General features: G+C 44.0%; 1 protein-coding gene across 3 annotated transcripts in view; it reads right to left on the bottom strand.

Moving 5' to 3' along the window:
* Positions 1-954: 954 nt before the first annotated feature.
* The window catches only part of taok1a (TAO kinase 1a), a 42,079-nt gene continuing 25,631 nt past the window's right edge, over positions 955-17,402 (bottom strand). For all 3 annotated transcript variants that reach the window (XM_056283088.1, XM_056283086.1, XM_056283087.1), the window contains exons 17-20: positions 9,703-9,942; positions 9,260-9,472; positions 8,876-9,058; positions 955-5,534 (exon numbers count right to left, since the gene is read on the bottom strand). In XM_056283088.1, coding sequence (XP_056139063.1) covers positions 5,001-5,534; positions 8,876-9,058; positions 9,260-9,472; positions 9,703-9,942 — 1,170 coding nt within the window. In that variant the 3' untranslated portion in view covers positions 955-5,000. The remainder of the gene's footprint in view (positions 5,535-8,875; positions 9,059-9,259; positions 9,473-9,702; positions 9,943-17,402) is intronic.

Below are 17,402 nucleotides of genomic sequence, written 5' to 3'. Positions count from 1 at the left end.
GATGCTGGAGCCAATCCCAGCAGTCATTGGGCGGCAGGCGGGGGGACACACCCTGGACAGGCCCCCAGACCATCATCACACACACACACACACACACACACACACACACACACACACACACACACACACACACACACACACACACACACACACACACACACTCATACCTAGGGACAATTTAGTACAGCCGATTCACCTGACCTCTTTGGCCTGTGGGAGGGACGACCCCCCCCCCCAAGGTTGGACTACCCCGGGGCTCGAACCCAGGACCTTCTTGCCGGGAGGCGACCGCGCTAACCACCGCGCCACCCGCAGTTAGACACCCGTGTCTCCTAGTCAAGTTCCTCAGCAGAGACTCTACTGGTTGGGCAGTGGGATCAGGTGCGTAACTGCTCGGTCGGAACAAAAGCCTTCGCCCACACCGGCCCTCCAGTCCAGCCTTCTCTAGCCACAGGTGTGAGTTCTCAACATCAGCCACATCTTCTGTCGATGGTGCGAGCATCCCGTGGAGGGGGTTAGTCTTCCATGATACCTCTTCTTCTTCTTCCAACTACCCACTCTGTCTTCTGCCACCTGAGGTATTTACTCAGCAGTTGGTCCTGGGGGGTGGGGGGGTGTTCCTTGTTTCATCCTGGATTGTGGCCCTGATACTAACCAAACCTCAGCCCCAAGTTTTTCCTCTTATCGTAGTCCCAGGCTGCTGGACTTCAGGTGGACCCCCCCCCCCCCCAAGCATTGTGAGGAGTTTCCATGCCCTGACCTCTGTGACCTTTACCTCCCCCTCTGGCCAGCTTGTTATTCCAGCTAGGTATCTGAAGACCGGCGGAGCACGTGTGTTGATGGCCTGGATATATATATAGAAAACCTAGAAACTAGGTAAGAGTTACTGACCCGTCTTCATGCAATGTCTTAAGACAGACATGCTCAAAAACACACCACGAAACAGCAGGCAAGTTATACTAAAATTACTTTATTACAGCTGATTTCTTTTCAATATCCCTCTGCCAACACAATGGTAATTATAATACAAACAAAATAGCACATTTGTTCCTAGTTTTTTTTTTTATTCTCATTTTATGAATCTTTTTACATGATTTAAATCCACCTTTTGTAGTTTATCATTTATGTAGCATCTTCATAATCTCTCAAAACATTCAATAACATGTTTCACCATCTATACATTTTAATACAGGTTATATGAGTTGTAGTGGTAATGCTGTGCCATGGAAGAATACTGACATCTTCAGAGAAATGCAATCTCTTCGCCCACCACCACCACCACCGCATCTTCTCAGCCACTTGAGCAGAGCCAACTGGGGTACACGCTTCATACAGGCCACGCCGGCAGCCTGGCGAAGCTTTATTAACCACGGACATGAACCAACGCTGCGGTGTGTGGGCTCCATAACTCCGGTATGGCACAGTGTTTGACCAGAGGAAGAATCGCCATCTTCGGTTGCCATTTCTCATTCAGTATCCCACACGCTTTCAGTCAGTAGGACAAAAAGTTGACATCAATGTTTAAAGTCATAAACGAAAAAGTTCAGGTTGGTGGGGGAGGTTTATGCGCGATAATTACAAATAACATCCGACTGCCTGACAAAAGGACCTCGACAAAACATCCGAGCCTAAAAGAAAAAATGTGCATAAAACGTAACGTTGGCGTTGTACGAGTGAGGTTCGACTGGTCTGACATTCAAACCATTGGCCTTGGCTTTAGATGCAAGATGTAGATCCCAATCATTCGGAATACATTCCCAGTTTCCTTACGGAGTAATCGGAGGAGACGATGAGTATAGTCTGCTGTGTCACAGTAGCTGCAGCAAGTCACTTGGTGATGACACCACAAAAATGAAGCGGAGAGTTTTTGGAACAAAACCTGTACTGAGGAACATGTACACAATGCATGCTTTCCAGAGAGGGCTGGGAAATATACAACTAGAAAAGAAAACCCCACCTCTTGGTAGTAAAAAAAAAAACTATTCCCAGCATTTTTGTGCCTTTAAATTTGATGACAATTTGTCGCAGCATGACATTGAGAAACAAGAGCGGTGATCCACTGACTGGTTATAAGTCAGGTGGCTTAGGATGAGAGTAATAAGAGAAAAACAGCCAAACCAAGCGGAGGAGCACAAACTGCGGCGACGACTTTCCGGAGGCCCCACTGACTCGGCGAGAGGCATTTTCAGAAAAATGACAGCAAAGACATGCATATGAAGCATTATGAGTCAGTGTACACAAGCTAAAATATCTTCCGTTAAGCTATTTTCAGACAACTCGACAAAACACCCTTTCGTGTTTTTCAGAGCCCAAAAAAAAAAAAAAAAAATTATATCAGTGTAGTCTGTCAGTTAAATAACGTTAGTTTTAGAAATTCTTTTCCTGTAATGCAAGTTTTAGTTTTTTAATGTTTAATTAATCTCCAAAAAAAACAAAACACAATATGAACATGTAACTCCAGCTTAGTGATTCATGGAAACGTCCTACTCTCTACATCATTCCTGTTAAAGGCCTATTTAGCGTCTTGAGTGTTTCGTATCCTCTACGTGGTGACTATAAGCACTCGTGTTTAAGGAGTCTACGGGCTAGCAAGGTCGAGGGAACACCGGGTAACCCCAGTGACATTTGTCACCCACAAAACAAAAAGAACAATAAAAAAAAAAGAAAAAGAAAAGAAGAAATGCCACAGGGTATTTTCCTGGTCTTGTAATAGGCGAAACAAGGGATCAAAAATCAACTGCGTAAGTGCTTTTGCCACATGTACCCATTTAAAAAATAAAATAAACATCTCGATGTTCTTACAGAGAGCTCGAGTCCATGCTATACCTGCACGCTACAAAGCCGTGTGGCTCGACTCGCTCGCTTTCCTTCTCGGGCGGCGGAGAAACGCTTTAACAATCATCACGTAGCACATTCTGGGTTCTCGGTGTCGGGTAAGCCGGGCTTTGACGTTTTAAAAAAATGTAGTTTTCACTTCTCGTGGGTCGCATCTATTGCCGAGCCTGCTGTCATGGTCAAGAACGCTACCTTACACAAGCAGAACCTGTACGCCGTGGTACCTCCTCAACTTGGTCAATGTTTTTGGGGTTATGGATTATTAAAAAAAAATCAAACTCGTGGTCCAGACAGAATAACACACCCATCTTAAAATGTCTGCCGTATCTTCACATCCTGTGATCGAAGGGGTCACAATCATGCATAAAGACACAGAAGACACCAAACATGCCGAGTACAGCCATGTCTCCGTGCTTCCAGGTTGTTCCGTGGTTCCACCATGCTTCCAGGTGGTTCCATGGATCCACCATGCTTCCAGGTGGTTCCATGGATCCACCATGCTTCCAGGTGGTTCCATGGATCCACCATGCTTCCAGGTGGTTCCGTGGATCCACCATGCTTCCAGGTGGTTCCATGGATCCACCATGCTTCCAGGTGGTTCCATGGATCCACCATGCTTCCAGGTGGTTCCGTGGTTCCACCATGCTTCCATGGTTCCACCATGCTTCCAGCTAGGTGCGAGAAGCAGGACAAACCCAATTTTTTTTTTTATTTGCCGTTAAGATGCATACAGCTTGTCCCACACCTTTTCTACATTTGGGAAATCATTCTTAAAAAAAAAAGAAAAAATAAAAGCAGGTTAAACTTGACCATTTGCTCATCTGCTCCTCTACACGCCAACAACCAACTCCTCCTGTGGGCTCCTCGCTAATAAAAACTCAAAGAATCGTTTAACATTCTACTAAAGTTGTGTAAAGTGCTTTGAAAAGGCAGCAGTTTTAAAAGGCACTAATAAAAAAATCAACAATCAGCTCCAGGGTCCTTTTTAAAGGCAAAGCAGTCTAAACTTATCATCATCATCATCATCATCATCATCCTGAAGAACGTACTAGCGTTCTCCTCGAAGCAGTTGTTCCCAAAGTCACATCAAATGTGCCAACGCCGGAGTCGGGCTGCTCTACACGGCCGTCACTCAGAACCCGCCCGTCAGACCTACGCATAACTCCGCCTGACGGGCGAGTCGTTACTCCTCAAATCCCCTCGTAGTGTTCTGAGAACACTAACCTTACTGCACACCGAGTGTAGCCTCAACCGAAGAACAGACTCTCGAGGCCTTTTCCTGTCAACTAAAAATGCCAGTATATAAAAATGTAAAAGTAATGATAATAATAATTAAAAAAAAACCCTAGCTAAAGACACATTGGCATTTATGTTAAAATTACACAACGTCGACGTCGACGCTCGACTATAAACAGCTGGCGGAAACTAAATTCGTTCGTCGCAGAAGAGTTTTAACAGAACTAATAAGGCTGAAAGAGTTAAAGATTGGTTTATTTGGCTCTGGACTTTTGGATTTTTCACTTTGGCCAATGACCAGGGAATTTAGTCAATTTTTTTCCACACACTAAAAAAAAAAGAGAAAAAAATAAGACTATTTTAAAAAGAAAATGTTAACACAGTGACCATTACAGCAGGCTGGCATCAGAAAAGCAAAGCATGCAACAACTAATTTGAATCGGGGGTCCCTAAACAAATCACTGTGACTGTTGACACTACATATGTACGGACATAGTCAACACATGTCAAAGGCTTTTTAACAGTGTTTTCATGTGCAAAATGAAAGCAATGGCTGTAAATAGCACAAAATAGACAGTTAAAACAATTTCAATTGGAGAGACCTGTAAATGAAAAAAAAAGTGGGACTATTATGTGTTGACACTCAAAACCGTTTGTGTGAGAACAAACTAAAGGATCTGTATGTGTGCTGATAAACTGCTGTGGAGGGGCCGTGCCTCTTTAAGCCCTTTTGACCTGAGCAACATTTATTTCATCACACATCCACATCTGTACATGGGGAGGAAGGGGAGGGGGGGCAGGGGGCTGGGGGGAGACAGAGAGCGATAGAGTTGTAGAGCTCAGCCGATATTCTGTCCCACTTTGCGGTTCACTGGACTCTACATACACATACACATGCTCAGACTCTGAATCCAGGGCTTGTGGGGTATCTATGTGTAGGAAAGGTGCGACCCGTTAGATATCTGAGAGGTGACACTGGTGCTCCTGCTCATGCCCTGCTCACTGCGCCCTCCCGAGGCTGTCCTCCTCATTGCTTGGGGGCTGTTCTGCACACCTGCGCTGCTCCGGGAGACCAGCGATCCCCCTGACGGATGACCCCACGGCTGGGGCACCCCACCTCCCTGCATACCTTGGCCCCAGCCCTGCTGCATAGGCACCCCTCCTGGACTGGAGTGGTAGTGGTATTGGTGATGGCTGCCCTGGTGGCCTGATCCGGAACCACCACTGCCCCAGTGTGGCCCATAAGAACCCCCGGATTGGTGCTGTTGGTGGCTCCAACTGCCTGACGCTCCTGGAAAGCTATTGCTGAGGGCCTCGGGGGAGAGGTTTGACAGCACCATGTTGCTGAAGCCCAAGCGCATGCTTTCTGAGTCAAAAGCCTCAATCTCGCGGGCTTGACGTTCCAGCAGGCTCCGGATTCGCTCCAAGCGTTCATTCTGCAAGGACAGCATCTCCTCCTCAATCTGGACACACAAGATACACAGCAAATAATGGGGGTTTAGATACATTTAAAAAAAAAAAAAAAAAACTTGCAAAGACACAAAACAATGCAAAGGAGTAAATTCTGTAAATTGTGTAAACACAACATCCATTGCACATTGTCCGTCTTGGGAGAGAGATCCCTCCTCTGTTGCTCTCTCTGAGGTTTCTTCCTACTTTTTCTCCGTTAAAGGGTTTTTTAGGGAGTTGTTCCTTATCCGATGCGAGGGTCTAAGGACAGGATTTGTTACCGTAAAGCCCCTCGAGGCAAATTTGTCATTTGTGATATTGGGCTATACAAATAAAATTGACTTGATCTGAGTAAACTGAACGCATTTTATCCCACATAAAAGTATGCTTAGATGTGATTAATGTGGTCAAAGCTGAACTGAACATGAGATGAATTATAAATGATTTGCAACCTTTCTGAAACCTGCCTTATCCCCTTTTTATTTCCTATGGTAATATTCATTATACACTACTACTACTACTGCTACTACTACTACTACTTTTGGCTGCTTCTGTTAGGTCACCACAGCGGATCATCCGTTTCCATCTCTTCCTGTCCTCTGCATCTTCCTCTGTCACACCAGCCACCTGCATGTCCTCCCTCACCACATCCATAAACCTCCTCTTTGGTCTTCCTCTTTTCCTCTTCCCTGGCAGCTCCATATTCAGCATCCTTCCCCCATTTACCCAGCATCTCTCCTCCACACATGTCCAAACATCCTCAATCTTGCCTCTTTGTCTCCAAACCGTCCAACCTGAGCGGTCCCTCTTAATATACTTGTTCCTAATCCTGTCCTTCATCTTAGCATCTTCATTAAACAACAGGTCATTGAAGTCAAGCAAGCCGATTAGTCAGAGAGGCGTGCCAGCCATGCTGATCATTTCCATATGGCACAGTAACGTTATAATAAACAAGTTATCAGAGCCAATTAAGTGCTAAAATGGATTTGAGGTGATAATGTCTCGACCCAATTAATTAACACTTATTCGTATGTGATCTCAGCTCTCTGGCTCCCTAGTTGATCTGCTGCCTCTTCTGGGAAAGTACAGTCACGTCAGGGTACTCAAGTTTAATAGTTAATGTCACTGAGCTACCTGTGATGTATTATTTACACACATAGAAACACAATTTAAAAGGTAAAATGAGTAGGATTTTCCTAAAAAAAATCAATGAATAGACTTGTACAAAAATAATCCCTCTCAATAGTCACTTATGACTATTGACTACAGACACCACCACGGTGTCTGTATCTGCACAGACCCTGTCCTCTGCCCTATTTTGCTGCGTACGGGACATTTCTGGGCGTTAACCTTTGGGCAGCGGGACTCTATAACAACATAATGACCAGGTGCCGGATCGAGATCATAAGCACGCATCCAAGAGGAAGCTACGACAATGGCGGAAACAGTGCCGAAAAGACGCAAATATAGCGAGGTGAAACGCCAAGCAGACAACGCTCGATACAAAACGAGAGTGAACCTGGGGTTGGCTTTCACACACTGGCAAGTACTGAAGGACAGAATGAGAATGATGAGTAACGTGGAGTTGGCCTGTACACTGGGATGTGTTCTTGCAACTGCGGTCAGGGGGCATTGCACCGGGGAGGAGGGGCCAACTTTGAACCTTGTGTTTACGAAGCGCAACCGACAAATCTACTCGTCAATGGGATTTCTGATAAAACTCCATGTATATGCTGCCTCACAAACATAAAAGGTTTTGCTGTATCACAGAAATCCCCCTGTGGACCCACCACACGCGGGGATGAGCACTGGGGTAGGGTGCAATAAAGGCCGGGCGGCAGGCAAGGGCGGGGACTGGGGCGTGCCGACTTCCAGCATCGCAGAAGGGCTTGGCTGGGGGGAGGGACATCTGGAGTGCCCTACTTAGCTTGCTGTCACCGCCACCCGGCCCCGGAGAAGCGGCTGAAGATGAATGAATGAACAGAAACCCATGCAAATCGGTCACGATACAGAACCAAAAATATGTTTTTCCACCCTGCTGCAGAATAAGAGTTTTTTTTTCCAAATACGATAAATGTGCAAGATATCTACATGGTTTGGTAGTTGAGGCGATTTTGATTATAGTTGTCATTCATAACGCTGAACAATAGAGGGTAGCATTTAGGTTAGGCTGACTGCACATTTAAATCCAGTTTTTACATGCAATTTGTATCTGGATCCCCAACACTCTGCTCATACCTTCTGCATTTACACCTGGTATAAACACCAGACAACGTGCATAAGAGAAGACCTGTTAATTTCAGGCATGCACACTGGTTAGAAAAGGTGAGAAGGATGCATGAGCAAAGAAAAACACAGACCTGATATTGGGGTCCGGGGGTATGTTTCCCTGGAGATTTTTTTTTCTTCAATAAGCTACTAAATGCTCATTTCTGGTGTCTTTTAGAATTACTCTGGTACTGGCCACAAGCTCACAGTATTACAAGAATGAGCAAAATAAAGTACCAAGTGTTAATTTATGAAGTGCAAATGTGCCTTTACATACGATGTTCTCACATTCACAAAGAAAATTAACAACAGGGCAACCCCAACAGGTACACAACTAATTACAATTTCAAAACAGCAAATTTCATCAAAAGGTGACAAGTTTGCATGCCTGACATGTATAGGTCTTCTCTAATGCGCTTTATCTGCACTACACAAAGAAAATAAATATACTGTCATCAAAAATGTTTTCGATGACGGTAGATGTGCCACCTAGTTAACAAAAAAAACCAAAAACATTCTGATCACAATGCGTGTTGTGTGCATTTACACTTTGCATTGATTTGTGCTGTTCCTTATTCAGACAGCAGATCTGGATACAGATCACATGTACCAGATGTAAATGAGAACCATTCAGTAGTAGAAAAATAAATTAAGAATTAATTATCCATTATCCAAACTGCTTATCCTGCTCAGGGTCGCGGGGATGCTGGAGCCTATCCTAGCAGTCACTGGGCGGCAGGCGGGGAGACACCCTGGACAGGCCGCCAGCCCATCGCAGGGCCAAGAATTAATTAGTTATTTCAATTACATATTTGCAAATCCTAAACATAGCTTAGGTTTCCCTTTTAATTTGCAAAATACCTGAGAAAACTTTCAAAACAGATGACCCTGAACACCAAAAACCAATAAGCAGCAGACAATGAGCCTTTCGGGAAACGAGATTTCACAGCCTTTGAATCTATTAAAAACTTCTCTAATTTAATCAAAAAGCATTTTACGATAAATACATATACTTAATTATCACAAAGCAAGTCTTTTTTGAGAAAAATATAAAACTTCTTTATGTAAATCAAATTAGGAGGAGTACCTTCTGTTCCAGTAGGGCCCTCCTAAGTGAGACCCTCTGCTCCAGATCCTTCCTCTCACGGTCATGCTGGGCATCAGTCTGCATCTTGATCTTGCTCTGGTAGGCATTTAGCAGTTCCAGTTCCTGGTATAGCTGCATGCGTAGCACCTGGCACTGGGCCTCCTGAGCCTCGTCAAGGCGCAGCTGAAAATAGAGAAAGACACACTCCAAAAGATTACTGGTTTGGGTCGGGAGTGTTACAAGGGCTTATTTGCAGAACACATGACAGCTTGGTATGATACACCCACAGAAGTCAGCTAGTTGATAAAAATTTCTGGCTCTGTCATATATGTGCTTTCCAGATCTAGATTAAATATTAATTCCTAGATGCCCCCAATAACTTACCGCCTGGGTGGAGAGCATCTCGTTGATGGAGTGGTCATACTGCTCTGCCAGGATGGCCAGTTTACGGTGCTGCTCCTGCTTCAGGCGCTTAAGCACAGCCTTGTGGTCCGACTTTGGTGTGCTTTCCAGCAGATGGTTCCTCAGGGCCTTGTACTGCCGGGTCTGGATCTTGCAGGTGTCCTGGAACTGCTTCTTGATCTGTAGCTCTTTGGACTGTTACAGGTTGGGGGGTAAGATTGATCCAAAGAAGAAAATAATGGTACTCTTTAAATCATCACTTACCACATCATAAAGCATGTTGCCATCGATGACATGACAATTCAATTTTGAGACCTGTACCCAACTCTATCGAGTGGGCTCCAAAATGTATGCAGAAACATGCCCACAACCATGCCTACATGCATTTACTGCTGGTCACCAGAATTCTAGGGACGAGATCTCACCTTGAGGCTCTTGGGCTGCTGGCGCACCTCCATGATATGTTTACGTCGGAGTTCCCGCTCCCTCCTCTTGTTGTACTCCTGCTGGTTCGTCAGCTCTGTTTGATGCTGCAACCGAGTCAGCTCAGCCCTCATCTTCTGAATGGTGTTAAGCTGACGGAACTCCAGCTCCTGCATGGACTCATGGTGCCGCAGGAGCATGGCATGTTCCAGGTCCTTCTGGGTCTGACGCTTGTTCAGCTCCTGATTACATGCACATGGAAACAAGAGATGGAAAGCTGATTTGAGAGTTGTTGAAAAAAAAAAAAGTTTGGAGGAAAGACAAAATTGTGAATCATTTTAGGATGAGTGGAAACACTCATTCGTTGACAAGCAGCAAAGCTCGATTCTCTTCCAATATACCATGTGTATTATCTATATACACCGGTCAGCCAAAACATTATCACCACTGACAGGTAAGTGAATAACATTGATTATCTCATTACAATGGCACCTGTCAAGGGGTGGGACATATTAGGCAACAAGTAAACAGTCGGTTCTTGAAGTTGATGTGTTGGAAGCAGGGAAAACAGGCAAGCGTAAGGATCTGAGCGACTTTGACAAGGGCCAAATTGGGATGGCTATAGACAACTGGGTCAGAGCATCTCCAAAATGGCAGATCTTGTGGAGTGTTCCTAGTACGCAGTGGTGAGTACCTACCAAAAGTGGTTCAAGAAAGGACAACCGGTGAACCGGTGACAGGGTCATGGGCACCCAAGGCTCACTGATGCATATGGGGAGCGAAGGCTAGCCCGCCTTGTCCGAGCCCACATTAGAGCTACTGTAGCTCAAATTGCTGAAAAAGAATGCTGGCTATGATAAACAGGTATCAGAACACAGAGTGCTTCACAGCTTGCTACGTGTGGGACTGCTTAGCCGTAGACCAGTCAGAGTGCCCATGATGACCCCTGTCCACTGCCGAAAGCGCCTACAATGGGCACATGAGAATCAGAACTGAATCATGGAGCAATGGAAGAAGGTGGCCTAGTCTGATGAACCACGTTTTCTTATACATCACATGGATGGCCGGGCGCATGTGCGTTGTTTACCTGGGGAAGAGATGGCACCAGGATGCACTATGGGACAAAGGCAAGCTGGTGGAGACAGTGTGATACTCTGGACAATGTTCTGCTGAGAAACATTGAGTTCGGGCATTCATGTGGATGTTAGTTTGACATGTACCACCTACCTAAACACTGTTGCGGACCAAGTACACTCCTTCATGGCAACAGTATTCCCTGATGCCCTAGTGCAGCAGTGGCTAACCATGTGCCATGGAGAGCCATGTGTATGCAGGTTTTCATTCCAACCCGACCCCTCATACATTCTTCCTCTTTGGTTGAAGGGTTGCTAATCAGTGAAATCGCCTGGTGTGGAGTCCGGCTGGAATAAAAACCTGCACACACATGGCTCTCCATGGCACAAGGTTAGCCACCCCTGCCCTAGTGGCAGTGGCCTAAGGTGGTTTTTATGTTTTGGTTGATCTGTGTATAGTAGAGATGCACTGATTGCAATTTTCTTGGCCAATTCCACTTTTCTTTTTCTTTTAAAGATATCGGTTTTGGTCTTAGTTTTAAAGAAGCCGTTATAAGGAAACATAAGAGCACCTTATTCTACACAAAACACACTGAAAAAGAACTTCCACATAGTGGTAAAAGTAAATGCAGATGGAAAGGAGAAAAGAAATAGATGTACAACACACAAAAAAAAAACATGTTGAAAAATGGATGGGTACATCACCAGATAAAGGCAGTGAAGTGATACGATATACCACTTGATTAAAGACTCCTGTATGAACCTCTCTAGGGACGTCTGTCCAGATAAGTCCATAAGGGCCTCTCTGCAAAGTCTGTGCCCTCTCTATTTCAATGTAATTTAAGAAGGGGGTCTCACATTTTATAGAACACTGAAGGTTTTTCCTTGAGCCAGTTGGTCATGGCTTCCACAGGGATGAGTTCTATTATACCTTGTAACCTGGGAGCGCTCTGGAGGTTTGTCAGAGACCCACTGAAGTAAGATGTGCCTTCAAGCGCCAAACAAAATAACATCAAGCAGTTTTAACATGTGGAGTCCAAGATTCAGAACAGAATGTGATCCAAGAATACAGGACAGAGGTTTAAGATCTATATTTTTACCGAATATTTCACAAATTTCTTTGCAAACCTTTCTCCAGAATTTTTTTTTTAATAAAGAGACAATCAAAAATATAATGGAAGTATGACCCCTCAGAAACCTTGCATTTATTACAATATTTGGGAAATATAGTGTTAAACTTATTCGGTAGCACCGGTGTAATCTGGAGCCTGTGTATAATTTTGAATTGCAACTCCTTGACTTTGTTGCTGGACAAGCAACTAGATAAGCTTAACCTACATCTTCCCACTCGTCATCTGAAATGAGTAGGCCCAAGTCAGCCTCCCAAAGCAATTTAAGATGACCCGCGCCCTGTGCTGGGGGAAAAAGAGCGTTGTAAAACCTGGTGGTCATTTTCGAGGCACAGGATCTTGCAAGACCTTTTTCTCCAGAGGAGTGAGAGAACCCACTCGGGTGTAACCTTACTTTTGAGAAGACAAAGCTACAGATCTGCAGGTACCTAAAAAAAGTAACTTGTGGTAAGGTCATACTGCTCTTTGAGCTGGTTAAAAGATTTAACAATACCATTAGCTACTAAGTCCTCTACTGTACAGACACCCTTCCCAGACCACAAAAGAAACCCCCAGGCTATGGGGGAAACCCAGATTTAAATGAATGGGAATGAAGAGAGAGACAGAATCCTCCTGAGTCCCTATCTTCCTAGCAATTTTCTATACCTTTAATGTATTCTGGAGGAAAAAAACTGTCATTTACTTTATATGACACCCACTTTTTGGAAACATTATTGATTTCTGATTTTTTTTAAAAGTCTGACCTGCCGATTCTGATACTTTTTAAGAACTATAATTGACGGAATACACAAACATTTTTGTAACTTTTCTTTAATGGAAATTTCATTTGTATGTTCATAATAAAATATTGACTATTAAATAACTTACATTTTCCCCAAAACTGCGCCACGTGACCTTCTCTCACTGTCACTTGAACAAATCTCAAATTAAAAAAGTGCTCCAGGTTACTGGACGGAGCTTTTTTTGTTCAAATAAAATCCAACTGAACATGAATTGCAGTATATCCCACTTTATCTAACATGTTTTACATTCCCAACGTAAACGACGGTTTCCGGCGACATGTTTTCGCATGCGTGTTTTTGTGTGTGGCTGTGACATTACTGTCTGTGACACTTTGTGTGCGACATGAATCATCGCGTGGTGCAAGCATGTAAATTTGACCGGCACACAATTGGATATATCTGAGATTGACTGAGGTCACCGGTCATGGCCGATCACGCTAAAAATCAACAGATTCCGCTCACTGGCCGATCAATTGGTGCATCTCTAGCTGTTAGGCACAAAATATTTGTTATGTTATAAATTTGATGTAAATGTTTTATGTATATGGGCAATAGTGTTAACTAAATCCAAAATTTAACTGTCAATATGAAATCATACTTTCTCCCCATCTAAACTGTTCCTCCTGATCCCAAAAACGTCTGGTCAAATTTATCTCAGTTTTGGTGAAAAGACATTCCAACAGCCTTGCGCCATTCATTCAGTGACCTAAGTTGTCCTGACAACTAGGCCGGTTAAGTGGTAAGGCTTTTACTCAGAAGGTAAAGCACCTCAGGGTAAACCACATTGCGTGCCTTCAGGCTAGCATTGACAATGTTAGGTGTAGTGCTTCCCTTGACCACTGGAAGGATTTGCCGGAAGTCTCCACAAAGCATCGTTGGAATGCGTCTTTCGCAAATAAATCCATTTGTTTACTTAGTTTCTGAAATATTTTTTGAACTGTGCAATCCTTGGAAAGTGCTGATTCTAAAGATACCTTTCTTTTTGTTCTACAATGAGTATTTTTGGAGTTTTAAGCGAACACAAAACATACACTCTTGCCTTATATATATATATATAAAGAAGAGATGATACATCAACACATTGACTACCAACACATACTGTGTTAAAACATCTTGAAGGACAAACACTTATATCAGTATGCTGTTTATTGACTATAGCACTGCATTTAATACCACTGTCCCATCTAAGTTGGTGTTTAAGCTTAGGGACCTTGGTCTTTGTAATTCGATCTGTAAGTGGTTATATGACTTTCTGACAGGCAGACCTGAGACAGTGAGAGCAGGTACCAGCTACCCATCTACCATCGTTCTCAACACAGAAGCACCGCAGGGTTGTTGCCTTAATCCCTTACTCTACAGTCTGCTCAGACAAGACTGTGTTGCCAAGTGTCATAAAAACATTGCGAAATTTGCAGACGACGCCACAGTAAGTGGACTGATAAATGACAACAATGAAGATGCCTACAGGAAGGAGATGAGGGACCTATATATATGGTATCAAGATAACAACCTCTCCCTACATGCTGTGAAAACAAAGGAGATAATTGTTGATTTTAAGAAGTCCAAATCAGTTCAGACACCAGTTTACATCAAGTGTCCCTACTGAAACTGTGAAGAACTTCAGATTTTTAGGCATTCAGATCTCAGACTCCCTCTCCTGGTCTCTAAACACAAGGTGTGTCATGAAGAAGGCACAACAGAGACTATACGTTCTGAGATGTCTTAAAAAAGTCAGAATGCATGGAGAGCGATTTAGGTGTAGAGCTTTCTGAAGAGGCATGGCGGGACAGCTTAACTCATATACACACTTCCTCATTGTGTATACGACATGGTTTAATTCAATTGAAGGCGCTTCACCGTCTTCACGACTCAGGGGACAAGCTTGCCAGAATCTTTCCCACCACAGACCCTGGGTGTCCGAGGTGCAGCCATAGTCCAGCCTCGGTGGGACACGTGTTCTGGGCATGCTCCTCCCTCAACAGTTATTGGGGACATATATTTAATGTATTCTGACATATCTGTAAACAGACCATAACCCCTGATTTTCACACAGCCATCTTTGGCATACCGCCCCCTAACTGTAAGGTCACAACTTTGCAGGCAAATGCATTTACTTCACTGCTAGCTCGCAGACTTATTCTATTTACCCGGAAGTCGAATAAAGCTCCATCATTTTTGCAGTGGTTAAGGGAGGTGCTGTCCTTTCTACCTTTAGAAAAGCTCCGATATAAAATATGTAAAACCCGCAAAAACTTTACTTTGACATGGAGTCCTTTCATAGACTTTATTGAAGGGTTTCCCTTTTATTGAATGTACTTTTTTTTTTACCTGGTTGTAACGACAATATTTATAGATATGTGTACAACTTTATATCGTCTTCAAAAACATGGTTATTATGTGGTATTGGAATAACAAATCCCTGCATAGTCCTTTTTTTTTTCTTTCCTTGAGCCTTGGGGGGGAGGGGGGGGATTCCTACATGTTTCTTTTTTTGTTGTTGTTGTTCGTGTGTCCTGTATACCTGTTCCAAAAAAACTTGAAAATTGGAAAAGTTTTCAAAAAAAAACAACATTCAGAATGTCCACAAAATCCCTGGTCAGTTTCTATCAGACTACCATAGAGAGAGAGCATCCGTACTGGAAGCACACTAGTGTGGTTTGGCAACCTGACTGAACAGAATCACAAACAACTGAAATGGATAGCAAAAACAGCTTCAATAATCATAGGACCAGCACTGCCACAGCTTCAGGTCATTTATACCAGCCATTGTAGAAGGAAGGCCCTAAGAATCATGGAGGACAACAGAAACCCAGCACTTGGTCTGTTCCCCCCCGTCTTCCCTCAGGACAATGCTTACAGAGCATCAGCGTCAGGACCAGCCGCCTCAAGGACAGTTTTTACCCCCAGGCGGTTAGAATAATGTAAATACCTTACACAACTTTCACTGATTATTTTTGTGGGATTTCTGATTTCTTATTGTTTTTGTTATTTATTATTTCCTTTTATATATATATGTAGCGGCAGAGAGAGCCAGGGCATATGCATTTCATTGGAAGGTACATGTTTTTGTTTTTTTCCCTTTTTCTCCCAAATTGTATTTGGCCAATTACCCCACTCTTCCAAGCCGTCCCAATCTCTGCTCCACCCCCTCTGCTGATTCAGGGAGGGCTGCAGACTACCACATGCCTCTTCCAATACATGTGGAGTCGCCAGCCGCTTCTTCTCACCTGACAGTGAGGCGTTTCACCAGGGGGACATAGCGCATGGGAGGATCACGCTGTTCCCCATAGTCCCCCCCACCCCACTCCGAACAGGTGCCCCGACTGACCAGAGGAGGCGCTACCCACATCCGGCTTCCCATCCGCAGACATGGTCAATTGTGTCTGTAGGGACGCCCGACCAAGCCGGAGGTAAGGCGGGGGATTCAAACCAGAGAGCCCCGTGTTGGTAGGCAACGGAATAGACCACTATGCTACCCGGACAAAGTGAACTTGAACTGTAACTCACTTGCTACTGTAATGTCAGTGGCTACTGATACTACATTTTAGCATTTACTTTAGCCCTATTTTAGCCTCTTACAAATGCTTGTCTCTTTTCCCCTTTTAACTTGTCTCATGTAAATCCACTGTACTTTTGCATTCATATTCAGCTGTATGAATAAAGTGAGTAACTGACTGATACAATTATATAGGCTAGGCTTACATCTATCCATCCATCCATTAACCGAACCTCTGGCCCTGCTCTCAGGGTCGTGGGGATGCTGGAGCCTATCCCAGCAGTCATTGGGTGGCAGGCGGGGAGACACCCTGGACAGGCCGCCAGGCCATCACACCGGGCCCACACACACACACACACTCATACCTAGGGACAATTTAGTATGGCCGATTCACCTGACCTGCATGTCTTTAGACTGTGGGAGAAAACTGGAGCCCCTGGAGGAAACCCATGCAGACACAGGGAGAACATGCAAACTCCACACAGAGGACGACCCAGGATGACCCCCCAAGGTTGGACTACCCCGGGGCTTGAACCCAGGACCTTCTTGCTGTGAGGCTATGGCACTAACCACTGCGCCACTGTGCCGCCAGGCTTACATCTAGTACTACAATTTCACTTCCTCTCCATTTAGTTTATATTAGCACTAACTATCTGCACAACTCCATTGAACACAAACTTTTAGAATATAATTTGCTTCACATCAAGGGTGCCATGGGTAAATGTATTTCATGTGTACATGCTCAGAGCCTTAAAACAGTAAACATATGATGACAGGAGATGAGGACAAGGTGTAAAAGGGGAACAGCACTAAAGGGGAAAAAAAGTTGAACATAGTGATTTAACTAGATTCAGAAATGTTTCCCAAATAATATTAATTGTAAGGGAATAGCTGGAACTGCTAATACATTTGTCAGAATGTTGACAGTTCTTGAAATTTACTAATTTAGTGGAGCAAAACTGTCATGTCATCAAAACAAATAGCAAAGAATTCAATTGGTGGTTTAAGAATTCAACAGGAGCAGCCTTGACGTCTCCCAATCAACCTCAGGGCAGGTTGGCGTGCTTTTGGACTCAACAATCTAAAAGCACTCCAAGCAAATATGTGGTTTCAAATATCAGACTCACTGAACGTCATTACAATTCGTATATTGCAGTTTGAAAGTAGCCATATTTGGTGCAAACATCCAACATTTATTACTTTTTTAATAAAAGCTCTCAT

The sequence above is a fragment of the Lampris incognitus genome, chromosome 7 (assembly GCF_029633865.1).
Source record: "Lampris incognitus isolate fLamInc1 chromosome 7, fLamInc1.hap2, whole genome shotgun sequence".
Classification (NCBI taxonomy): Eukaryota; Metazoa; Chordata; class Actinopteri; order Lampriformes; family Lampridae; genus Lampris; species Lampris incognitus.
Note: the sequence above shows the minus strand (reverse complement) of the source record. Positions and strands in the feature narration are given on the sequence as shown.